Source organism: Ranitomeya variabilis, chromosome 2 (genome assembly GCF_051348905.1).
Source record: "Ranitomeya variabilis isolate aRanVar5 chromosome 2, aRanVar5.hap1, whole genome shotgun sequence".
Lineage (NCBI taxonomy): Eukaryota > Metazoa > Chordata > Amphibia > Anura > Dendrobatidae > Ranitomeya > Ranitomeya variabilis.
The window spans coordinates 390,174,286-390,200,063 of NC_135233.1; the positions used below are offsets into that span (position 1 = coordinate 390,174,286).

General features: G+C 50.4%; 1 protein-coding gene across 6 annotated transcripts in view; it reads right to left on the reverse strand.

Annotated features, from left to right (window-relative positions):
- The window catches only part of HDX (highly divergent homeobox), a 64,393-nt gene that overhangs the window by 10,678 nt on the left and 27,937 nt on the right, over window positions 1-25,778 (reverse strand). For all 6 annotated transcript variants that reach the window (XM_077286465.1, XM_077286461.1, XM_077286462.1 and 3 more), the window contains 2 exons: window positions 10,044-10,126; window positions 9,017-9,100 (listed from right to left, as the gene is read on the reverse strand). In XM_077286465.1, the coding sequence (XP_077142580.1) occupies window positions 9,017-9,100; window positions 10,044-10,126 (167 nt within the window). The remainder of the gene's footprint in view (window positions 1-9,016; window positions 9,101-10,043; window positions 10,127-25,778) is intronic.

Here is a 25,778-nt window from a genome sequence, read left to right on the forward strand (position 1 = left end):
ACCATCTAGTAGTAGATATATTCTTGTACATGGGGCAGTATTATAGTAGTTATATTCCTGTACATAGGGGCAGTATTATAGTAGTTATATTCTTGTACATAGGGGGCAGTATTATAGTAGTTATATTCTTGTACATAGGAGGCAGTATTATAGTAGTTATATTCTTGTAGATAGGGGCAGTATTATAGTACTTATATTCTCATACATAGGAGCAGTATTATAGTATATTCTTGTATATAGGGGCAGTATTATAGTAGTTATATTCTTGTACATAGGGGCAGTATTATAGTAGTTATATTCATGTACATAGGGACAGTATTATGGTAGTTATATTCTTGTGCATAGGGGCAGTATTATAACAGTTATATTCTTGTACATAGGGGCAGTATTATAGTAGTTATATTCTTGTGCATAGAGGCAGTATTATAGTAGTTATATTCCTGTGCATCAAGGCAGTATTATAGTAGTTATATTCTTGTACATAGGGAGCAGTATTATAGTACTTATATTCTTGTACATAGGGGCAGTATTATAGTAGTTATATTCTTGTACATAGGGGCAGTATTATAGTAGTTATATTCTTGTACATAGGGGCAGTATTATAGTAGTTATATTCTTGTACATAGGGGGCAGTAATATAGTAGTTATATTCTTGTACATAGGAGCAGTATTATAGTAGTTGTATTCTTGAATATAGGGAGCAGTATTATAGTAGTTATATTCTCATACATAGGAGCAGTAATATAGTAGTTATATTCTTGTATAGAGGAGCAGTATTACAGTAGTTATATTCTTGTACATAGGGGGCAGTAATATAGTAGTTATATTCTTGTACATAGGAGCAGTATTATAGTAGTTGTATTTTTGTATATAGGGAGCAGTATTATAGTAATTATATTCTCATACATAGGAGTAGTAATATAGTAGTTATATTCTTGTACATAGGAGCAGTATTATAGTAGTTATATTCTTGTACATAGGGGAAGTATTATAGTGGTTATATTCTTGTACATAGGGGGCAGTATTATAGTAGTTATATTCTTGTACATAGGGGGCAGTATTATAGTCGTTATATTCTCATACATAGGAGCAGTATTATAGTAGTTATATTCTTGTACAGAGGAGCAGTATTATAGTAGTTATATTCTTGTACATAGGGGCAGTGTTATAGTAGTTATATTCTTGTACATAGGGGCAGTATTATAGTAGTTATATTCTTGTACATAGAGGCAGTATTATAGTAGTTATATTCTCTTACATAGGGGCAGTATTATAGCAGTTATATTCTTGTACATAGGGGTCAGTATTATAGTAGTTATATTCTTGTACATAGGAACAGTATTATAGTAGTTATATTCCTGTACATAAGGGCAGTATTATAGTAGTTATATTCTTGTACATAGGAGCAGTATTATAGTAGTTATATTCTTGTACATAGGGGCAGTATTATAGTAGTTATATTCTTGTACATAGGAGCAGTATTATAGTAGTATCTTCTTTCCCCAGTTCCTATTGGAGGCGTGCATGGCCTCATGTAGGTTTATTGAGGAGTTATCTATGGAATGGCGTTTCTTTGATAGTTTTATGATGGATCATGAGCAGATAACAAGAGTCATATATGCGATGGATCGTGTACAGATATTATGTTTCTGCTCCATTGATATCTGGACCTGTAATGACTGACTGTTGGGGTCGCTGACATATCACGATGAGGGTCCGGGCACACATGGTGACATTACAGAAGAGATTTCACCAACCCGTCAGCAGCCTGGCAGCACAAATCTCTCGCTGCGGTTACCATGGCATCCATTTCACTTGGTTTAACAAAGAATGAAAACAGATTCTCCCTTAACGCTCATTATGTAGACATTTCATCAAAGAAGCGTCCAGCAGCCCAGGAACGCCGCGCCCTGCCCAAACCCACATCCAGCTACCAGAAGGCCACCGCAGCATTAAGTCTTGTCCTCTAAAGTCTGAACATACAGTTTTGCAGAATAAAGACTTTTAGAAAATAGCAAAAAGGGCTGGGGATGGTCAATATTTACAAACGATTGGAGGACTCGGATTTATCACGGGTGTTTAGATTTAGCTGGAAAACTAAGAGCCAAGATGACAATAGTCGCGCCGTTGCAGTTGGCATCTTGTGATTTGACATCGCTCAGAGTTTTTCATCTATGTCCGTGTGTCCATTTTTGGATTGTTACTACATACATTTTGTATCCATTCTGGATGTAAGATTTTTATCAGCTTTTCTTTAATATCCCAAATCACAGAAATAAACCAACAAGAAGGATATTTGAAAAAAATCTGTGGACCAGATTCAATGTTTTTGGGAGATACACGTCATGGAGATGATCATTTTGTCTCCACTGATTTATTCTGCATTTTTCACCCTGACGTCGGAATCCAATGGCGTTTGCTACAATATTTTTGTTTTCGGAATCCGACTTTCTAATGTTTCAGATTCTAAAACTGTTAGTCTAAATTGGACTGAAAAATTGGTTTTGTGACGAAGCCTTTAAATGAGAGCCCTACTTTTTAATGGCAAGTAATAAAGTGTCATTGTATGATGTGAACCCACATGTGCCACACTAATGGGTTTAGCGGAACTCCTGCATGACAATATAGAACATGAGCAGCAAGTCATTCCTATTACAAGCCTCTCCGTCCCCCCAGTGGGAAAATATAGTGATGGGGGGGCGCCATCTGTGCAAGAAAACTCCTTTTTCATAAATTGTAGCCATCTAAGTTTTAGACTAACTTGAAGACCGAACTGTGCGCCTCCTATAGCGGAATGTGCCCGCATTGGTTCTAAAGCACAAGATGCATTTGTGTTCCCTAAGGCATTTTTTTAATATCAGTCAGGATGTCTTTTGTGACCGCTTTGCTGGCAGCATTTATTTTTAAATTCAATATACAATGGCTTACAAAAGTATTCAACCCCCTTGGGATTTTTTGTGTTTTGCTACCACACACTCTGGAATTTCACGGTTTTTTTTGCGGGTTTGCATCAGTTCCTGTAAAGAACATGCTGACAACTGGTTTACTTTGTCTTCACTTCAGTGTGCATAACTATTCACCCCCTTAAAGTCAGTACTTTGTAGAGTCTCCTTTTGCGGCAATTACAATTGCAAGTCACTTTGGATAAGTCGGTATTAGCTTTCCACATGTTGCCACTGAGATTTTTGCCCATTCCTCAAGGCGAAACTGCTCCAGCTCCTTCAAGTTAGAGGTTTCCTCTGGTCTGGGCTTTGACTAGGTCTCTCTAAAACTTTTTTCCGTTTGCCCTTACACCGCTTGAGTGTTGCTTTAGCAGTATGCTTTGGGTCATTGTCTTGTTGGAAGGTGAACCTCCGTCACAGTCAGAAATCACTGACAGTCTGAAACAGGTTTTGCTCAAGAATATCCCTGTATTTCACACCATCCATCTTCCTCTCGGTTCAGACCAATTTTCCTTTCCCTGCTGCGGAAAAACATCCCAACATCATGATGCTGCCACCACCATGTTTCACTGTGGGAATGGTGTTCTTCGGGTGATGAGCTGTGCTGGTTTGGCGCCAGACATAGCGGTTACCTTGGTGACTAAAAAGTTAAATTTTGTTCTCATCTGGCCACAGCCCCTTCCTCCATACATTTGGGGAGTCTCCCACATGGCTTTTGGCAAACTCAAAACAAGTCTTACAATTTTTGTGTGTAAGTAAAGGCTTTGCTCTGCCCATTCTTCCATAAAGGCCACCTCTATAGAATGTACGGCTTATTGTGGTCGTATGGAGAGATACTCCAGTCTCTGCTTGGGAACTATGCAGCTCCTTGAGGGTTACCTTTGGTTTCTGTGCGGCCTATCTGATTAATGTCCTCCTTGCCCAGGCTGAGAGTCTTGGTGGACGCACTCTCTTGGCAGGTTTGTTGTGGGACCGTGTTCTTTCCATTTGATGATGATGGATTTGATGGTGCTCCAGGGGATCATCAAAGATTGGGAGATTTTTTTGTAATCCTACCCTGACTTGTAGTTCTCAACAAATGTGTCCCTGACTGGTTTGTAGATCTCTTTGGTCTTCATGGTGTTGTTTGGAGATCTCTTTGGTCTTTGTTGTGGTGTTTGGCGATCTCCTTGGTCTTCGTTGTGGTGTTTGGAGGTCTGCTTGGTCTTCGTTGTGGTGTTTGGAGGTCTGCTTGGTCTTCGTGGTGGTATTTGGAGATCTCCATGGTCTTCATGGTGGTGTTTGGAGATCTCCTTGGTCTTCATGGTGGTGTTTGGAGATCTCCTTGGTCTTCATGGTGGTGTTTGGAGATCTGCTTGGTCTTCTTGGTTAGTGGTGACTATTGTAAATAGTGTTGCAGCCTCTCTGGCCTTTCAGAGAAGGTAAAGTGTACAGTATATACAGACACAATGTGACACTTAGGACGTCCCCCTGTGTGCAATCTGTCACTAAGCATGGACTTATGAAGGGAGTTGCTGGCACCAGAAATTCTTAGGTGCTTTATCGCAATAGGGATGAATACATATGCACATGACAATTTTTAGTTATTTGATCCCATAAATTTAATTTATGCCTATATTTTTCTCACTTCACTAACTTAGACTATTTAGTGCTGATGAATCACACTCAACTTGTATTACAAAAATAATTAAACACAGGTTGCCTATTGTCCTGTAGCCCATCCCAGCCTTGTGCAGGTTATTGTGACGAAGTCACTGGTAAAATTTTGTCCCTGGTGTCCTCAGACAGCTCTTTGGTCTTGGCCATGGTGGAGAGGTTGGTGTGTGATCGAGTGTGTGGACAGTTGCAATTAATACAGGTAATGAGTGCAGAGTAGGAGGCTTCTTTCAGAAAACAAACAGGTCTGTGAGAGCCAGAATTCTTGCTGGTTGGTCGGTGATCAAATACTTATTTTATGCAATAAAATGCAATTTAATTATGTAACAATCTTACAATGTGACTTTTTTTTATTTTTCGATTCTGTCTCTCACAGGTGAAGTTACGTACGATAAACATTACAGATCTCTCCATTCTTTGTAGGTGGGAAAACGTGCAAAATCGGCAGTGTAACAAATACTTATTTTCCCCATGGTACCTGACAAAGCTGCCATGTATACATACCCTTAGAGCCCCCAGTAGTGATCAGATGCACTGGTTACAATATAACATCCACTCTGTTTTACACTCTAAACACCTCCAGAGCTGCATTCACGTTGCAGCTGCTTTCTAGTCACCAGTGCAGTGCATTGTGGGAGTTTAGGTGACCAGCTGTTCGGTCATATGTCAGACAGTGGCGCTAATGCCTGTTTCGAAAAGCAGCAATCAGGACTGTGCTGGCAGATCCGGATGTGTTTGGAGTATAAAATGTGCATCAGTACACATTAAGCAAAGCAAAATATCATCATTACTCTCCGCTTTACACAGAGATGTTGTAAAAACAGAATTACACCTTAATTAAAGCCTTAAAAGCGGCAGAGGAAATCGTAAATATAAACCTCGTTACTGTATCCTAATCCCATAATCTCAGCTATAAAATCACAAGTGGTAAAGTCTTTCCGAGAATCCTCCTTCCATGTCTCAGGCTGCCTGCAGGGAATCCGGGCTGTAGAGTGATTTAGGTGGGGATTGATGGCGGTCGGCAGTAACGCGGCCGGACCACTGTTATTTACCGTCCTATCCATGTGATATTAACAGGCAGGTGACGTGACCTTCAGAGAAGCAGTTAATACCGGGTTACAGTCATCTACCTGATATTTATACTGGTGAAAGCAAGGCGGCCAGGAGGTGACACTTTTCACCCAATACGACTTGGCAGCTCTTCCTTTGTTACATATTTATATCTCTCCACCCCTCTGTCCAGTCTGCAGCAGGAACCTACGCCCTCTGTCCAGTCCGCAGCAGCAGCCTCCCCCTCTGTCCAATCTGCAGCAGGAGCCTCCTCCTCTGTCCAATCTACAGCAGGAGCCTCCTCCTCTGTCCAGTCTGCAGCAGGAGCCTCCTCCTCTGTCCAGTCTGCAGCAGGAGCCTCCACCTCTGTCCATTCTGCAGCAGGAGCCGCCTCCTCCTGTCCAGTCTGCAGCAGGAGCCTCCTCCGCTGTCCAGTCTGCAGCAGGAGCCGCCTCCTCTGTCCAGTCTGCAGCAGGAGCCGCCTCCTCTGTCCAGTCTGCAGCAGGAGCCTCTTCCTCTGTCCAGTCTGCAGCAGGAGCCTCCCCCTCTGTCCAGTCTGCAGCAGGAGCACCTTCCCTCTGTCCAGTGTGCAGCAGGAGCCTATGCCACAGCAGGAGCTTACTCTCTCTGTCCAGTCTGCAGCAGGAGCCACCCCCTCTGTCCAGTCTGCAGCAGGAGCCTCCCCCTCTCTGTCCAGTCTGCAGCAGGAGCTTACTCCCTCTGTCCAGTCTGCAGCAGGATCCTCCCCATCTGTCCAGTCTGCGGCAGGAGCCTCCTCCTCTGTCCAGTCTGCAGCAGGAGCCTCCTCCTCTATCCAGTCTGCAGCAGGAGCCTCCTCCTCTGTCCAGTCTGCAGCAGGAGCCTCCCCCTCTGTCCAGTCTGCAGCAGGAGCACCTTCCCTCTGTCCAGTGTGCAGCAGGAGCCTATGCCACAGCAGGAGCCTACTCTCTGTCCAGTCTGCAGCAGGAGCCACCCCCTCTGTCCAGTCTGCAGCAGGAGCCTCCCCCTCTCTGTCCAGTCTGCAGCAGGAGCCTCCCCCTCTGTCCTGTCTGCAACAGGAGCCTCCCCCTCTCTGTCCAATCTGCAGAAGGAGCTTACTCCCTCTGTCCAGTCTGCAGCAGGATCCTCCCCATCTCTGTCCAGTCTGCAGCAGGATCCTCCCCCTCTCTCTCCAGTCTGCAGCAGGATTCTCCCCCTCTCTCTCCAGTCTGCAGCAGGAGCCTCCCCCTCTCTCTCCAGTCTGCAGCAGGAGCCTCCCCCTCACTGTCCAGTCTGCAGCAGGAGCCTCCCCCCCTCTGTCCAGTCTGCAGCAGGAGCCTCCCCCCTCTCTGTCCAGTCTTCAGCAGGAGCCTCCCCCTCTCTGTCCAGTCTGCAGCAGGAGCCTCCCCCTCTCTGTCCAGTCTGCAGCAGGAGCCTCCCCCTCACTGTCCAGTCTGCAGCAGGAGCTTCCCCCTCTCTGTCCAGTCTTCAGCAGGAGCCTCCCCCTCTCTGTCCAGTCTGCAGCAGGCAGGAGCCTCCCCCTCTCTGTCCAGTCTGCAGCAGGAGCCTCCCCCTCTCTGTCCAGTCTGCAGCAGGAGCCTCACCCTCACTGTCCAGTCTGCAGCAGGAGCTTCCCCCCTCTCTGTCCAGTCTTCAGCAGGAGCCTCCCCCTCTCTGTCCAGTCTGCAGCAGGCAGGAGCCTCCCCCTCTCTGTCCAGTCTGCAGCAGGAGCCTCCCCCTCACTGTCCAGTCTGCAGCAGGAGCCTCCCCCCTCTCTGTCCAGTCTTCAGCAGGAGCCTCCCCCTCTCTGTCCAGTCTTCAGCAGGAGCCTCCCCCTCTCTGTCCATTCTGCAGCAGGAGCCTCCCCCTCACTGTCCAGTCTGCAGCAGGAGCCTCCCCCCCCTCTGTCTAGTCTGCAGCAGGAGCCTCCCCCCCTCTTTCCAGTCTGCAGCAGGAGCCTCCCCCTCTCTGTCCAGTCTGCAGCAGGAGCTTCCCCCTCTCTGTTCAGTCTGCAGCAGGAGATTATCTCCCATTCATTTGTATCAGTCACATCTAGGTTTTAACCTTCTTGTAAAGTAACAATAACAAATAAGAAGAAATTCACAACTGAGATATAAAAATCAACAACAAGGCGTCATAGTATTTGATAACATACAGTAAGAACTAATTAGATTTATACACCAGCACCCTACAAAAAATAAATATGTAACGGAGCCATGGAGCTGAAATATTTCTCACTGCACCAGGAAGAAAATAGTAAGAATTTACATTTAATCATCTAGAAATATAGAAGAAAGAGCAGCAAAGTAATATATAAAGAGAATACAAAGAGTCACAAATGTGGAATCCCATGTAAGAGGAATATCTATGGATTTTGTTATAATAACACACGGAGGAGCCGTGGACTCAGCGTCATCGATGTTCCCGACCACTCACCACTGGTCTTGTGTATGGCCAATGTGCCTGAGAGGAGCCACAGCATCACACGGGGCCCCGCAGCTGGTCGCCACCCAGCAGCATCACATGGGGCCCCGCAGCTGGTCGCCACCCAGCAGCATCACACGGGGCTCCGCAGCCGGTCACCACCCAGCAGCATCACACGGGGCCCCGCAGCCGCTCACCACCCAGCAGCATCACATGGGCCCCGCAGCAGGTCACCACCCAGCAGCATCACATGGGGCCCCGCAGCTGGTCGCCACCCAGCAGCATCACACGGGGCTCCGCAGCCGGTCACCACCCAGCAGCATCACACGGGGCCCCGCAGCTGGTCGCCACCCAGCAGCATCACACGGGGCTCCGCAGCCGGTCACCACCCAGCAGCATCACATGGGGCCCCGCAGCCGCTCACCACCCAGCAGCATCACATGGGCCCCGCAGCAGGTCACCACCCAGCAGCATCACACGGGGCTCCGCAGCCGGTCACCACCCAGCAGCATCACATGGGGCCCCGCAGCAGGTCACCACCTAGCAGCATCACACGGGGCTCCGCAGCCTGTCACCACCCAGCAGCATCACATGGGGCCCCGCAGCCGCTCACCACCCAGCAGCATCACATGGGCCCCGCAGCCGCTCACCACCCAGCAGCATCACATGGGGCCCCGCAGCAGGTCACCACCCAGCAGCATCACACGGGGCTCCGCAGCCGGTCACCACCCAGCAGCATCACATGGGGCCCCGCAGCCGCTCACCACCCAGCAGCATCACATGGGCCCCGCAGCCGGTCGCCACCCAGCAGCATCACACGGGGCCCTGCAGCCGGTCACCACTCTGATTATCCTCATGGATGAGCCCTGTCACGGTACCGGCGCCATCCGCAGGACATGGCGTATTCTACTGGTTTTCTGTTTTGTGATTCTAGTTTTATGAAAGCAAACAAAACCCATCGATACCTTATAATCCAGGAGCGAGCGCATCTGCTCTATATCAAACGTGCCCAAGGTGTCGCTCATCTCCTCCTCCGGAGCTTCCACTTTCTGAAAAACACAGAAGGACATCAGGTAAAATCAGTGATCGACGCCAAACAAGGTGGATGTTCAGCTCCGGCGGCATTTAAGCTCTGATTGCTGACTGCAGCTTATTGGTATTGTGTATGGAAGAGTCTGAAGACCACCACCTCCTATCGCATCAGAGGCTGCTGCTCTGCATACTTCCCATGCGTTACACTGCAGCTCTGCTTGTTCAGATTGCCTGCTGTATAAAAGCACCATCTCCAGGCACACACATTTCTCCCCCCATACACTGCACAGGTCGGAATCCATTTGATAACCCACTCATAAGCTGTCACGCTGCTGCTATGCAGGTAGATGCAGCTCCACTAGATGGCAATAGAGTGGAGGGAGGACTGCACACAGCAGGAGCAGACCTGCAGCGCAGCAGCGAGGCCACCACTAGTTAGCAGCGCAAATAGTAAAACAAGCCGGGTCGATATTAGTCTGTAGCGCAATACCAAAGGGAATAACCAAGCACAGAGTCAGAAACAAGCCAAATGAGTCAATACCGGTCATGAGCAGATATGCCAAAGACAAGAGACAAACCACAAGTCAGGGTCCAAGCCAAGTCAGGTACCAGGGAATCCAAACACGAAAGGGGAACATAGAGTCGGGACGGGAAGAGGGGAATAAACTAACAGACACGGGTTCAGTCAGCAAAAGCAGCAGGACGAATCAGGGTACATAGAGTCAGCTACACACGCCATAGGCAGAAACTATAACTGACAACGCCTGCAGGATGCAGTGGAGAGAAATAGCGACCTAACGCCAGAACGAGGCAGAGAAAAGTTAACCCTTGACATGATCAGACCGGGAACGAGAGACAGGATACAAAATCTGGCCTGGATCATGACATAAGCCTCCTTGCTGTGGTCATGCAGTGGGGGAGCTGATTACTGTGAACTTGTGAGGTTTCTGCGGTACTCACCACATTGTGTGGCAGCACCATGTCCAAACTGTCTTCCTTGATGCTCAGGTCCTCGTTGCGCCCCATCTCATGCACGTCGTCGGCTGCAGGACAAGAACAACATGTTGTCTTATTTTCAGGATATTCGAATACACTGACGTTTTAAGGAATCTCAACTTGTCCCCGTGTATCTGGCCTCCTCTCCATTGCTCCATGCAGCCATTAGTACACATCACAGCACCTGAAATCTCCATTGTCTGCCCACATAAGTGTCTGACACCCTTCTTGAGTCATTTCTCTTTACATGTGCACATGAGTTGTCAGAAGAATGCAGTTATGTGACAGTTGGACTTGACACATAGCAAATAAACAGAGAAACCATTATATTATTGTGGAAGGTGATGAAGGCTTCTTTTTATATCAAAATCCAGAGCAGAATGAGAGGTTGAAACGATTTCTGCATCCTGCCTGCTGACTGACACCATCCTGCCTGCTGACTGACACCATCCTGCCTGCTGACTGACTCCACCTTTCTTACTCAGTGTATCATTTGTAACATGTTATGACCCCAGCGGAGGGTTTGTTATAATGTCTTGGTATAGCACACACAGGATTGCCTGCACACATTGTAACAAACCCTCTGCTGTGTGGTACTATATATTTACATGGGATTGGTCGCATTCCTTTAGAGTTTCACAGTATCATTTTCTCTACTGTGACGGAGGACTTGGTAGTTATGAATATTGTTGTTGTCGCCTTTCAGATAGAATTTATGTTAATTTTTTTTTCTAAAGCATCCTGCAGCTTCTACAGAAAAAAACACAAGACGCTGCTGTAAACTGCAAGAAACAAAGTGGGAGGAGAAGGATAATGAGCAGAAGCTGGAGCAGATGGAGCTGCCAAAAGGTGTGGTATGTAGGTAGAACAGAATGATAGGAGTTGTAGTTGGAGGCAGAAGTAAAATATAATATGACAGTCCCCTGGAGTGTACAGTATACGCCCTGCATGCTTTCAGTTCAGTGGAACGGCCGAGGCATGAAGCATAAAGTACCTCTCATCTCAGCAATATCTTCACTTCTCGTGTAAGTTGGCAGCTTATAAAACTACAGTTATATTTTCTCATCTCTCAGCATTTCTAAGATTTCTGCTTGCAGCCAGTGAATAGAAGCATTAAAGGTTGTGAGACAATCTTGGCATTATATTTGTTACACATGACGGTTTTGTTACAATTAGATCCAGTCTAGACAATCGTCTGCAACCTAAAGATATTGGGACAAAACTGTCATGTCCGGATTGCTACATTCTATCTTCAGTCCAGAACTTGTATCAGTTGTGATAGATCGGCTCACGCGGGTGTACACAGAGGTAGACCCAGAAACACTGTTGCTTTAGGAATGTCCTTGGTTTATTAGAAGCGGCACAAACCAAAGTGAAGCACAAAGTAAACACGGCTCTCTGGGCAAAACAAAATGGCAGCACATAGCACAGTCCTTGTATTAGTGGGAGTCTGCTCAGGATTAGCAAGACCCATGGTTCAGGTTAAGCCCCAGACCACAATTGCATTTTGCAGTGAGAAATAAGTATTTGATCCCCCTGGTAAACAAGACTTAATACTTGATGGCAAAACCCTTGTTGGCAAATTTTTGTCTCATCTGACCACAGCACCTTCTCCCAATCACTCACAGAAACATCCCGGTGTTCATTGGCAAACTTCAGACGGGCCTGCACATGTGCCTTCTTGAGCAGGGGGACCTTGCGGGCAATGGAGGATTTTACATATTTACGGCGTAATGTTGTTACCAATGGTTTTCTTGGTGACTGTGCTCCCAGCTGCCTTGAGATCATTAACAAGTTCCCCCCCCCCCCCCGTGTAGTTTTAGGCTGATCTCTCACCTTCCTCATGATCAAGGATACTCCACGAGGTGAGATTTTGCATGGTATTTCTTCCATTTTCTTATTATTGCACCAACAGTTGTCTTCTTCTCACCCAGCGTCTTACTTATGGTTTTGTAGCCCATTCCAACTTTGTGCAGGTCTATGATCTTGTCCCTGACATCCTTATAAAGCTCTTTGGTCTTGCCCATGTTGAAGAGGTTAGAGTCTGACTGATTAATTGAGTCTGTGGACAGGAGTCTTATATAAAGGTGACCATATAAGACAGCTGTCTTTAATGTAGGTAACGAGTTGATTAGGAGCGTCTAACTGGTCTGTAGGAGCCAGAACTCTTAATGGTTGGTAGGGGATCAAATACTTATTTCTCACTGCAAAATGCAAATATATTTATATAATTTACTAGCTATTGAACCCGTTCTACGCCCGGGTGGCGAGCATTTATATTGGAATATGGTCTCCATCCTGGTATGTGCTGCTCCTATCCTGTCATATGCTGCTCCATCCTGCGCCCCCATCCTGTCATGTGCTGCTCCACCGTGTCATGTGCTGCTCCATCCTGCGCCCCCATCCTGTCATGTGCTGCTCCACCGTGTCATGTGCTGCTCCATCCTGCATCCCCATCCGGTCATGTGCTGCTCCACCGTGTCATGTGCTGCTCCATCCTGCGCCCCCATCCTGTCATGTGCTGCTCCACCGTGTCATGTGCTGCTCCATCCTCATCCCCATCCTGTCATGTGCTCCCATCCTGCGCCCCCATCCTATCACGTGCTGCTCCATCCTGCGCCCCCATCAGTGCGGGCGGCTGTGCTGAGTGCGGGCGGCTGTGCTGAGTGCGGGCGGCTGTATGTGGCTGTGCTGAGTGCGGGCGGCTGTATGTGACGTGGCTGTGCTGGGTGCGGGCGGCTGTGCTGGGTGCGGCAGCTGTGGACGGCTGTGCTGGGTGCGGTGGCTGTGCTGGGTGCAGCGGCTGTGCTGGGTGCAGCGGCTGTGCGTGGCTGTAGGCGGCTGTGCGTGGCTGTGGGAGGCTGTGCTGGGTGCGGCGGCTGTGCGTGGCTGTGGGCGGCTGTGCTGTGGGTGCGGTGGCTGTGCTGGGTGCGGCGGCTGTCCGTGGCTGTAGGCGGCTGTGCGTGGCTGTGCTGGGTGCGGAGGCTGTGCATGGCTGTGGCGGCTGTGCGTGGCTGTGCTGGGTGCGGCGGCTGTGCTGGGTGCGGCGGATGTGCTGGGTGCGGCGGCTGTGCTGCGTGCGGCGGCTGTGGGTGGCTGTGCTGGGTGCAGCGGTTGTGCGTGGCTGTGGGCGGCTGTGCTGGGTGCGGCGGCTGTGGGCGGCTGTGCGTGGCTGTGCTGGGTGCGGCGGCTGTGCGTGGCTGTGGGCGGCTGTGCGTGGCTGTGCTGGGTGCGGCGGCTGTGCTGGGTGCGGCGGCTGTGCTGGGTGCGGCGGCTGTCCGTGGCTGTGGGCGGCTGTGCGTGGCTGTGCTGGGTGCGGCGGCTGTGCTGGGTGCGGCGGCTGTCCGTGGCTGTGGGCGGCTGTGCGTGGCTGTGGGAGGCTGTGCGTGGCTGTAGGCGGCTGTGCGTGGCTGTGGCGGCTGTGCATGGCTGTGCTGGGTGCGGCGGATGTGCTGGGTGCGGCGGCTGTGGGTGGCTGTGCTGGGTGCGGCGGCTGTGCGTGGCTGTGGGCTGTGCGTGGCTGTGGGCGGCTGTGCTGGGTGCGGCGGCTGTGGTCGGCTGTGCTGGGTGCGGCGGCTGTGCGTGGCTATGGGTGGCTGTACGTGGCTGTGGGCGGCTGTGCTGGGTGCGGCGGCTGTGCGTGGCTGTGGTCGGCTGTGCTGGGTGTGGCTGTGCGTGGCTGTGGGCGGCTGTGCGTGGCTGTGGGCGGCTGTGCGTGGCTGTGGGCGGCTGTGCTGGGTGCGGCGGCTGTGGTCGGCTGTGCTGGGTGCGGCGGCTGTGCGTGGCTGTGGGCGGCTGTGCTGGGTGCGGCGGCTGTGGTCGGCTGTGCTGGGTGCGGCGGCTGTGCGTGGCTATGGGTGGCTGTACGTGGCTGTGGGCGGCTGTGCTGGGTGCGGCGGCTGTGCGTGGCTGTGGTCGGCTGTGCTGGGTGCGGCTGTGCGTGGCTGTGGGCGGCTGTGCGTGGCTGTGGGCGGCTGTGCGTGGCTGTGGGCGGCTGTGCTGGGTGCGGCGGCTGTGGTCGGCTGTGCTGGGTGCGGCGGCTGTGCGTGGCTGTGGGCGGCTGTGCTGGGTGCGGCGGCTGTGCGTGGCTGTGGTCGGCTGTGCTGGGTGCGGCGGCTGTGCGTGGCTATGGGTGGCTGTGCGTGGCTGTGGGCGGCTGTGCTGGGTGCGGCGGCTGTGGTCGGCTGTGCTGGGTGCGGCGGCTGTGCGTGGCTGTGGTCGGCTGTGCTGGGTGCGGCTGTGCGTGGCTGTGGGCGGCTGTGCGTGGCTGTGGGCGGCTGTGCGTGGCTGTGGGCGGCTGTGCTGGGTGCGGCGGCTGTGGTCGGCTGTGCTGGGTGCGGCGGCTGTGCGTGGCTGTGGTCGGCTGTGCTGGGTGCGGCGGCTGTGCGTGGCTATGGGTGGCTGTGCGTGGCTATGGTCGGCTGTGCGTTGCTGTGGGCGGCTGTGCGTTGCTGTGGGCGGCTGTGCGTGGCTGTGCTGGGCGCGGCGGCTGTGCTGGGTGCGGCCATTTTCTTGGTCCTGCTCCCGGAGTCGGCGCCTGCGCAGTCCGCGCTTTCCGGCGCCATTTTCTTGAAGACACTGCAATGTGTCTTCAAGAAAATGGCGCCGGAAAGCGCGGACTGCGCAGGCGCCGATTCCGGGAGCAGGGGGACAGTCACGGCCCGGAAGCGCGTCGGTGGAACGGGTCAGGTAAGTATACTCACCCTCCGCCTCCTGGCTCGTCCCTGCTTGTCCGGTGGAGATCGCGGTGTGCGTTCAGCGCTTACGCATACCGCGATCTCCTGGGAGCGTCGCTCTGTGCGGTCCAGACTGCGCCGGCGCTTGCGCTTGCGCAGTCTATAGAGGCTTCGGACAGAGTGACGCTCCCAGCGTTATATTATAGATACAACGTGATTTTCTGAATTTTATTTTTTATATTCTATCTCTCAATGTTAAAATTAACCTACCCTTAAAATTACAGACTGTTCATGTCTTTGTCAGTGGGCAAACTTACAAAATCAGCAAGGGATCAAATACTTATTTCCTTCACTGTATTAGCAGGGATCAGCCCGCTTATTGTTAGCAAGACCCACAGTTTCGGTATTAGCAAAACACACAAACACTTCTCTGGAGTGTTTGTCTCCAGACATTTAACACTGCTGCCTTTGGAGGCCAGCTACTTAAGCTCCAGACCACACCCTGGGGTGGAAATAAGGTGGACATCCTCCCACCCGCTCTATGGATGTCCACATAAAACTCAGCCGATTAAACAAATTAGCTGCAACCCCTCACTGTACTTAGTGTGCTGGAAGAAAACCCCTGGGTTTTATATCACTGACGCCATTAGGCGAAGTGAAACATGTCTCTCCTCCAGCACTTTACCAGTGACTTTGTCACATATTCCCCCTTCTGCTCAAAGCCGAGTGGTTTGGCACCTTCACTAGCTAAGCAGGAGAGCCTGGACAGAGCATCTGCGTTTGTTTGCAACTTACGTAACCTGTGCTCGACATGAAAACTAAAAAGTCCTGGAGCGCTAAAAACCATCTAGTCAACCGGGCATTCTTCCCCTTCTTCCCCATTCTTCCCGGGCGCATGATCTGAGACCAGCCTGAATTTTCTGCCTACCAGGTAGTATCTCAGGGTGTCGATTGCCCACTTGATGGCCAAGCACTCTTTTTCTAGTTCTCACAGGAGGAGGATTGGGGACAAACATCTAGTCATGTACCTATCTTCTGGGACAAAACAACTCACACCCAGACGTCGGAGGTATCCTTCTGGAGCATGAACTCCTTAGTGAAATCCGATGCGACCAAGCCCGTCTGTCTGCACAGGGTGAGCTTCAACTCCTGGAATGCCATCTCAGAGGACCAGTAGACCAATGGCGACTTTGTGCCCTTAGAAGATCAGTCAGGGGGGCGGCTATCATGGCAAAATTCAGGATAAATCACCGATAGTATTCCACAATTCCCAGAAATGCCCTGACCGGCTTTTTGGAGATCGGTTGTTGCCACTATTGTATTGCCTCCACCTTGTTTACTTGCGGCCTTATCTCGCCCCTCCCGACAGTGTAGCCTCATTATTTTGCCTCTTTTCCCCCGAGCGCACTTCTTTTGGTTTATGGTAAACCCTGCCTTCCTCAGTGCATCCAGTACCTCCTGGACCTTCTGCAGGTGTCTTCCTCAATCCGGTCTAAAGATCACAATGTCATCCAAATAAGTGACGGTGTACTTTTTGCGAGGGGCTAGGATCCGGTCCATGGTCCTTTGGAAGGTAGCTGGGGCTCCTTGTAGTCCATATGGCATTCTGGTATACTGGAAGCAGCCATTAGGTGTAGAGAAGGCCGTCTTCTTCTTGGCACTTGGGGACAAGAGAATTTGCCAGTATCCTTTTGTTATGTCCTGAGTGGTGAACTGGTTGGCCCTAGCCTCTCAATGAGCTAATCGACCCAGGACATCGGATACATGTCAAACTTGGACACCTTATTTAGTTTTCTGTAGTTGTTACAGAAGCGCCACTCTCCATCCGGCTTTCGCACAAGGATAATTGTGCTGGACCAGCAGCGCTTTGACTTCTCCAGGTTCAACATTCCCCTTACCTCCTTGGAGATCACCTTGCGGTGGGCTTCGGGAATCCGATATGGCTTTTAGTTCACTCTCACATGCGGTCCAGTCGGGGTTTCGTGCTCCACAACCTGCGTACAACCTGGGAACTCCGTAAACAGGTCCCGTTTCCGCTGAAGCAGCTCACGGCACTGTTGTTCCTGGGCCGGTGACAGTGTTTCTGCCATTGTGACATCTTCGACCCTGGCTTCAGTACTGGCTCCCAGGCATGTATCAACCTGCTCAATCTATGGCAAGACAGGCAACCGGTGGAAGCTACAAGTTGGTGCACTTGGTACGGCTTCCTTCTCCGTGGTTGGTGGACCTTGTAATTGACATCACTCAGCTTTTTGACCACCTTGTGTGGCCCTTGCCACGTTGCCAGGAACTTACTTTCCATTGTGGGGATCAACACCAACACTCAGTCTCATTCTTGCCGACCAGCTGTAGACCTTCGCCTGGGCCTCTTGTGCTTGATGAAGGCTTTTCTTGACAATCAGCATCACTGTCGCGATCCTGTCCTGCATTTGGGCCACCTCCGCTTCCCAAGTCTCCTTTGCAACGTCCAGAAGTCCTCAAGGGTGCCGTCCATATAGCAGCTCAAACGGTGAGAACTCCATGGAGGCCTGTAGAACTTCTCTAATGAAGAACAGTAGGTATGGTAGCGAGTAATCCCAGTCTCGGCCATCGTTCTCCACGACCTACTTCAGCATTGATTTCAAGGTCTTAATGAACCTCCCCACCAGGCGGTCCATCTGCGGATGGTACAACAACGTCAAAAGTTGGGTAATCTGGAGGGCCTTATACAACTCCCTCTTTACCTTGGACATGAACGGTGTCCCTTGGTCCTTCAGGATCTCCTTTGGCAGGCTCGTCTGGGAGAAAATATGAACCAGCGCTATACTACTGGCGGAGGAGTTTCTCAATGGCACTAACTCTGGGTACCGTGTTGCATAATCCATTACCATCAGGATGTATTGATGACCCCTGGCGAACTTAACTAAGGGCCCGACCAGATCCATGGCAATCTGATCAAATGGGAGCAATATGGGCAACGGCACTAGGGGACTGTGGAAATACGAATCGGGAGCAGTTAGCTGACAGGTAGGGCAGGATTGGCAGAAATTAACAATGTCTCGGTGACACCCAGGCCAATAGAACATCTGAAGAACCCTCTCTTGAGTATTGTCTACTCCCAGATGCCCAATTAAGACATGAAAATGGGCCAGATCTAATACCCTATGCCTATAGGGACAGGGCACCAACAACTTCTCTATCACTTCCTTTCTCAGCTTAGTGACCCAATAGAGCAGTTATTCTTTTAAAGTGAAATATGAAACCCTGGTGTCGGCCCCGGCTCTTGAGCAACCCCAGTCACATTGCCAGACACATTTTTTAAAGTAAGATCCTGCATTTGGGCAGTCCCAAAATTCCCCCCAAATGCCCCCAACTCACTATGACATCACTGCTTCCCTGTGACATCACTGCTTCTCCCATAACTCCACCTTACCTCTTACTATGACATAACTGCCTCACTGTGACATCACTAGCTTCTCTCATAACTTCACCTTACCTCTCACTGTGACATCAATGCCTCACTGTGACATCACTAGCTTCTCTCATAACTCCACCTTACCTCTCACTATGACATCACTGCCTCCCTGTGACATCATTAGCTTCTCCCATAACTCCACCTTACCTCTCACTATGACATCACTGCCTCTCTGTGACATCACTAGCCTCTCTCATAACTCCACCTTACCTGTCACTATGACATCACTGCCTCACTGTGACATCACTGCTTCTCTCATAACTCCACCTTACCTCTCATTATGACATCACTGCCTCACTGTGACATCACTAGCTTCTTCCATAGCTCCACCTTACCTCTCACTATGACATCACTGCCTCCCTGTGACATCACCAGCCTCTCTCATAACTCCACCTTACCTCTCACTATGACATCACTGCCTCACTGTGACATCACTGCTTCTCCCATAACTCCACCTTACCTCTCACTGTGACATCACTGCCTCCATGTGACATCACTAGCCTCTCTCATAACTCCACCTTACCTCTTACTATGACATCACTGCCTCACTGTGACATCACTGCTTCTCCCATAACTCCACCTTACTTCTCACTGTGACATCACTGCCTCCATGTGACATCACTAGCCTCTCTCATAACGCCACCTTACCTCTCACTATGACATCACTGCCTCCCTGTGACATCACCAGCCTCTCTCATAACTCCACCTTACCTCTCAGTATGACATTACTGCCTCACTGTGACATCACTGCTTATCCCATAACTCCACCTTACCTCTTACTATGACATCACTGCCTCACTGTGACATCACTGCATCTCCCATAACTCCACCTTACCTCTCACTGTGACATCACTGCCTCCATGTGACATCACTAGCCTCTCTCATAACTCCACCTTACCTCTTACTATGACATCACTGCCTCACTGTGACATCACTGCTTCTCCCATAACTCCACCTTACTTCTCACTGTGACATCACTGCCTCCATGTGACATCACTAGCCTCTCTCATAACGCCACCTTACCTCTCACTATGACATCACTGCCTCACTGTGACATCACTAGCTTCTCCCATAACTCCACCTTACCTCTCACTATGACATCACTGCCTCCCTGTGACATCACTAGCCTCTCTCATAACTCCACCTTACCTCTCAGTATGACATTACTGCCTCACTGTGACATTACTGCTTATCCCATAACTCCACCTTACCTCTTACTATGACATCACTGCCTCACTGTGACATCACTGCTTCTCCCATAACTCCACCTTACCTCTCACTGTGACATCACTGCCTCCATGTGACATCACTAGCCTCTCTCATAACTCCACCTTACCTCTTACTATGACATCACTGCCTCACTGTGACATCACTGCTTCTCTCATAACGCCACCTTACCTCTCACTGACATCACTGCCTCACTGTGACATCACTAGCTTCTCCCATAACTCCATCTTACCTCACTATGACATCACTGCCTCACTGTGACATCACTGGCTTCTCCCATAACTCAACCTTACCTCTCACTATGACATCACTGCCTCCCTGTGACATCACTAGCCTCTCTCATAACTCCACCTTACCTTTCACTATGACATCACTGCCTCCCTGTGACATCATTAGCTTCTCCCATAACTCCACCTTACCTCTAACTATGACATCACTGCCTCTCTGTGACATCATTGCTTCTCCCATAACTCCACCTTACCTCTCACTATGACATCACTGCCTCACTGTGACATCACTGCTTCTCCCATAACTCCACCTTACCTCTTACTATGACATCACTGCCTCACTGTGACATCATTAGCTTCTCCCATAACTCCACCTTACCTCTCACTAGGATGGCACTGCCTCACTGTAACATCACTAGTGTCATGAATCCACACCGCTGCACCCAATTTGTCACGATTCACACCGTGACCGTCACACCTATGTCACGGATTGGGGTGACTTTAGGCCAACAGACGGCTATCACATGTGCAGGGGGGCTTATCTTAGTTATCCCTCCACTGCTACAATGTGATGAAAAACACACACAAGGCTACTGACCTTTTAGTTTACAGCAGGGGCTTATTTTAGGTGTCCCACTGCTCTTCGATATACCACGAACTGCAGGGATTTATGTATATCCCGCTTACAGTTCCACTTGAAACTTGCAGCTCTCTGGCGCCCCCTCTTTCTCTCAGGTCAGATTGGGTACTGCACCTAGGGTGATTAGTCGCCCTATTGACATGTAATCCGCTGCGTTTCCGCGCGGAATTTTCCGCAGCATGTGCACAGCAGATTTTTTTTCCCATAGGTTTACATGGTACTGTAAACTTTGGGAAATCTGCTGCGGATCCGCAGCGTCAAATCCGCTGCGGATCAGCAGCAAAATCCGCAGCGTGTGCACATACCCTCAAGGTACGTTTTAGAACAGGAGAACGGTAACTAGTAAATCATATATTTTACTCCAAAAAGGCAGTGTTTACAAAAGACATATAAGGATGTTACAATATGAGACAATTGAAAATGTACAAGGTAATTATAAAAATAACAGGGATTAAATAAGAAAGGTAAAACTCACATGTTCTCAGTTATTCAGGCAAAACCATCCTGGCAGGCAGACCCCAGATGTCCCAGTGCATAGTACAGCTCCTCAGGCAAAAAACTCTGCTGACTCTCTGGGCTGGGTTAAGAGTAGAGACTTATATACTCTAGCCTCGGGGCATCACTAAAGGGCTGGTTAATTATATTCACTGAGGTCAGAGATCTTTACGTTTTGAGACTCTGGAGACAAAGACATTCCTGACCGAGAAGGGAGGGACCATAGGTGGCTTTGCAGGATTGGTCACCTGCAGGTTAAAGCCACACCCTGCTCACACACAAGCTTCAGGTTACCCACTGAAAAGAAAAGCTAAACCCTGAAGTGAAGGGGGGGGTCAACGCCCACCCTATAGGTGCTGGCAATGAGAGACTACAACTTATATTATATTTCATACATCGTGACACCTCCCCCTTTTGGTCTGCGCTACGGAGGCAGGACCTTTCGGTAATCCTCCATGCGCACCTCAGCAGGTTCACCCCGGCAGGACAGCCCATCTGCATTTCCATGCTCCCTGCCCGTTTTGTGTTCAATGGTGAAGTCAAACTGCTGAAGGGCAAGGCTCCAGCGTAGCAACCTGCCGTTGGTTCCACACATGGCGTTTAGCCAGAACAGAGGGTTGTGGTCAGTCACCACCGTGAAGGCACGGGCATACAAGTAGGGCTGCAAGCGCTGCAGGGCCCAGACTATGGCCAGGCACTCCTTCTCAATGGTGGAGTAGGCCACTTCCCTCGGCAAACGTTTCCGGCTCAGGTACAACACGGGGTGCTCTTGGTCCTCCGAGTCAACCTGGCTGAGAACAGCACCAACGCCAAACTCGCTGGCGTCGGTCTGCACCAAGAACGGTCGACTGCTGTCGACTGATTTCAACACCGGGGCGTTGCACAGTGCTGTTTTCAACGCCTGAAAGGCCCCCTCACAGCCATCGGTCCAGTTGACGATGTGGGGCAGCTTCTTCCTGGTGAGGTCCGTCAAGGGTTTTGCCAGGCTACTATAGTGCTGTACGAAGCGCCTATAGTACCCTGCGGTGCCCAGGAAGGACATCACCTGTTTCTTGGTCCTGGGAGTGGGCCAGTCCACGATCGCTCCCACTTTCTCAGGCTCTGGCTTTAGGGTGCCTCCGCCTACCCGGTGCCCCAGGTAGTGGACCTCCCTCATGCCCATCTGGCACTTTCCCGGCTTGATAGTCCTGCTCGGTGAATTCGCCTGAGCACCTCCTCGAGATGCTGCAGGGGTTCCTTCCAGGAGGGACTGAAGATGGCTATGTCATCCAAATACGCCACGGCGTACTCCTCCAGTCCCTGAAGCAGGAGGTTGACCATCCGCTGGAAAGTGGCAGGGGCATTCTTCATGCCGAAGGGCATGACCGTGGACTCGTACAGTCCAAAGGGTGTGATAAAGGCGGACTTCTCCTGCGCCTCGGGGCTCAGGGGAATCTGCCAGTATCCTCGACTCAGATCCATTATTGTCAGGTATTTTGCGCCAGCTAACTTCTCAAGCAGCTCCTCGATGCGCAGCGTTGGGTGCGTGTCAGAGGCTGTAATGGCATTGAGCCCCCTGTAGTCCACACAGAACCGGGTGGTCCGGTCCTTCTTTGGCACGAGGACTACGGGTGAGGCCCACGCGCTTTTTGACTGTCGAATCACCCCCAGCTGTAACATCTCATCGATCTCCTGGCGCATAACCTGCTGCACCTGGTCGGAGATTCGATAGGGTGTTCGCCGTAGTGGGGCATGATTCCCGGTGTCCACCTCGTGGACTGCTAACTCAGTCCTTCCAGGTCGGTTGGAGAAGACGACCCGGAAGGGTTCCAGGGTGGTTTGCAACTGCAACCGCTGTGGTTCAGTTAGCGAGGCGCTTACCTCCACGTCCTCAATGGACCCACCAGCCTTGGCTTGGGCCAGCATGTCCAGGAGGGTGTCTTCCTCCCTGTCTTCGGGTAAGCTGCAGACCGGTAGGACGAAGGGTTCACGTTCGTGATGAGCCTTCATCATGTTGACGTGAAAGGCCTTTCGCCTACCCCGAGCGCGGTCAAGCGTGACCACGTAGGTGACCGGGTTGAGCTGTTGGTGGACGACGTACGGGCCCTCCCAGGCTGCCTGAAGCTTATCCTTTGGTACGGGGACCAGCACCCACACCTTCTGACCCACGTGGTAGGTCCGCTCCCGGGCGTTCTGGTCGTACCAGTGCTTCTGATCAGCCTGAGCCTCCGTCATGTTGTCATGCACCAACTGCGTTAAGGTCTGCATCTTGTCACGGAAGAACATGACATACTCCACTATGGACACTTCGGAAGGGTTCAGCTCCTCTTCCCAGGATTCTCTAACCAACCCAAGGGGTCCCTGGACTCGCCTGCCGTACAGGAGCTCGAAGGGGGAGAACCCCGTCGAGGCCTGCGGAACCTCTCGGTAAGCGAACATCAGGTGTGGGAGGCACCGCTCCCAGTCGCGCCCTTGTGTCTCAACCAGCATGCGTAGCATCTGTTTGAGGGTACCATTGAAGCGTTCACACAAGCCATTGGTCTGTGGGTGATACGCACTCGATACCAGGTGCTTCTCCTGCATTCTCCGACAGAGAGCCTCCTGTTATGATCCTCAGTGGCTTAGGATCACAAATCTAACCAGCTAAGTAGAAGATAATAGGACGAGCTCTGGGGATGTGGTAACTGGACTGACCGCAAACCTAATCCTAACCGCAAACACTATAGGCAGCCGTGGAACGTTTCCTGAAATCCTAGACGTCTCTTCACGGCCTGAGAAACTGACTACCCCTTAAGAGAAAGTAAAGACCTCACTTGCCTCAGAGAAATAACCCCAGAGATATAGAAGCCCCCCACAAATAATAACGGTGAGTTAAGAGGAAAAGACAAACGCAGAGATGAAACAGGTTGAGCAAATGAGGCCCGCTAACGCTAGATAGCAGAAAATAGCAAGGGATCTGTGCGGTCAGTAAAAAACCCTATGCAAAAATATCCACGCAGAGAATGCGAGAACCCCCACACCAACTAACGATGTGGGGGGAGCAACTCAGCACCCCAGAGCACCAGCAAACAAGGAAATCACATATTAGCAAGCTGGACAAAACTCATCATATACTAGGAAACATCTTGAACACAGATGAGCAAAAATAAGCAAACAAAACTTAGCTTCTCTTGAGAGACTGATAACGGATGTAGACAGGAGCAATCAGAATAGCACTGAATACAACGACAACAGGCAAGGAATGAAGGACCAGGTGGATTAAATAGGAAACCTGACTAGCAGATGACGAGACAGCTGATCCCAGCCAGAAACCTGCAAAATAACAAAAAGAGCCACCAGGGGGAGCCCAAAGAGAGAACTCACACAGTACCACTCACGACCACAGGAGGGAGCCCGGAAACAGAGTTCACAACAGTACCCCCCCCCTTGAGGAGGGGTCACCGAACCCTCACCAGAACCCCCAGGGCGATCAGGGTGAGCCACATGGAAGGCACCAACCAAATCGGCCGCATGAACATCAGAGGCGACAACCCAGGAATTATCCTCCTGACCGTAGCCCTTCCACTTAACCAAATACTGAAGCCTCCGTCTTGAAATACGAGAATCCAAGATCTTCTCCACCACGTATTCCAATTCTCCCTCAACTAGCACCGGAGCAGGAGGCTCAACAGAAGGAACCACAGGCACCACATACCTCCGCAACAAAGACCTATGGAACACATTATGGATGGTAAACGATGCCGGGAGGTCCAAACAAAATGACACAGGGTTAAGGATTTCCAAAATTTTATAAGGACCGATAAAACGAGGTTTAAACTTAGGAGAAGAAACCTTCATAGGAACATAACGAGAAGACAACCACACCAAATCCCCAACACGAAGTCGGGGACCCACACAGCGACGACGGTTAGCAAAGTGCTGAGCCTTCTCTTGTGACAACGTCAAATTGTCCACCACATGGTTCCAAATCTGCTGCAACCTATCCACCACAGAATCCACCCCAGGACAGTCAGAAGACTCAACCTGACCCGAGGAAAAACGAGGATGAAAACCAGAATTACAAAAAAAAGGCGAAACCAAAGTAGCCGAACTAGCCCGATTATTAAGCGCAAACTCGGCCAATGGCAAAAAAGTCACCCAATCATCCTGGTCAGCAGAAACAAAACATCTCAAATAAGTTTCCAAGGTCTGGTTAGTTCGCTCGGTTTGGCCATTCGTCTGAGGATGGAAGGCCGACGAAAAAGACAAATCAATGCCCATCTTAGCACAAAAGGACCGCCAAAATCTGGACACAAACTGGGATCCTCTGTCAGACACAATGTTTTCAGGGATGCCGTGCAGACGAACCACATTCTGAAAAAATAACGGAACCAAATCGGAGGAAGAAGGCAACTTAGGCAAGGGCACCAAATGGACCATTTTAGAAAAACGATCACAAACCACCCAGATGACAGACATTCTCTGAGAGACCGGAAGATCCGAAATAAAATCCATGGAAATATGCGTCCAAGGCCTCTTAGGAACTGGCAAAGGCAAAAGCAAACCACTGGCACGAGAACAGCAAGGCTTAGCCCGAGCACAAATCCCACAGGACTGCACAAAGGAACGCACATCCCACGACAAGGAAGGCCACCAGAAGGATCTAGCCACCAAATCTCTGGTACCAAAAATCCCAGGATGACCCACCAACACTGAAGAATGGACCTCGGAAATAACTCTGCTGGTCCATCTATCTGGGACAAACAGTCTCTCTGATGGACAACGGTCAGGTCTATCCGCCTGAAATTCCTGTAACACCCGTCGCAAATCTGGGGAAATGGCAGACAAAATTACCCCCTCTTTGAGGATACCAGCCGGCTCAGAAACTCCAGGGGAGTCAGGCACAAAACTCCTAGAAAGAGCATCAGCCTTCACGTTCTTCGAACCAGGAAGGTACGAGACCACGAAATCGAAACGTGAGAAAAACAACGACCAACAAGCCTGTCTAGGATTCAACCGCTT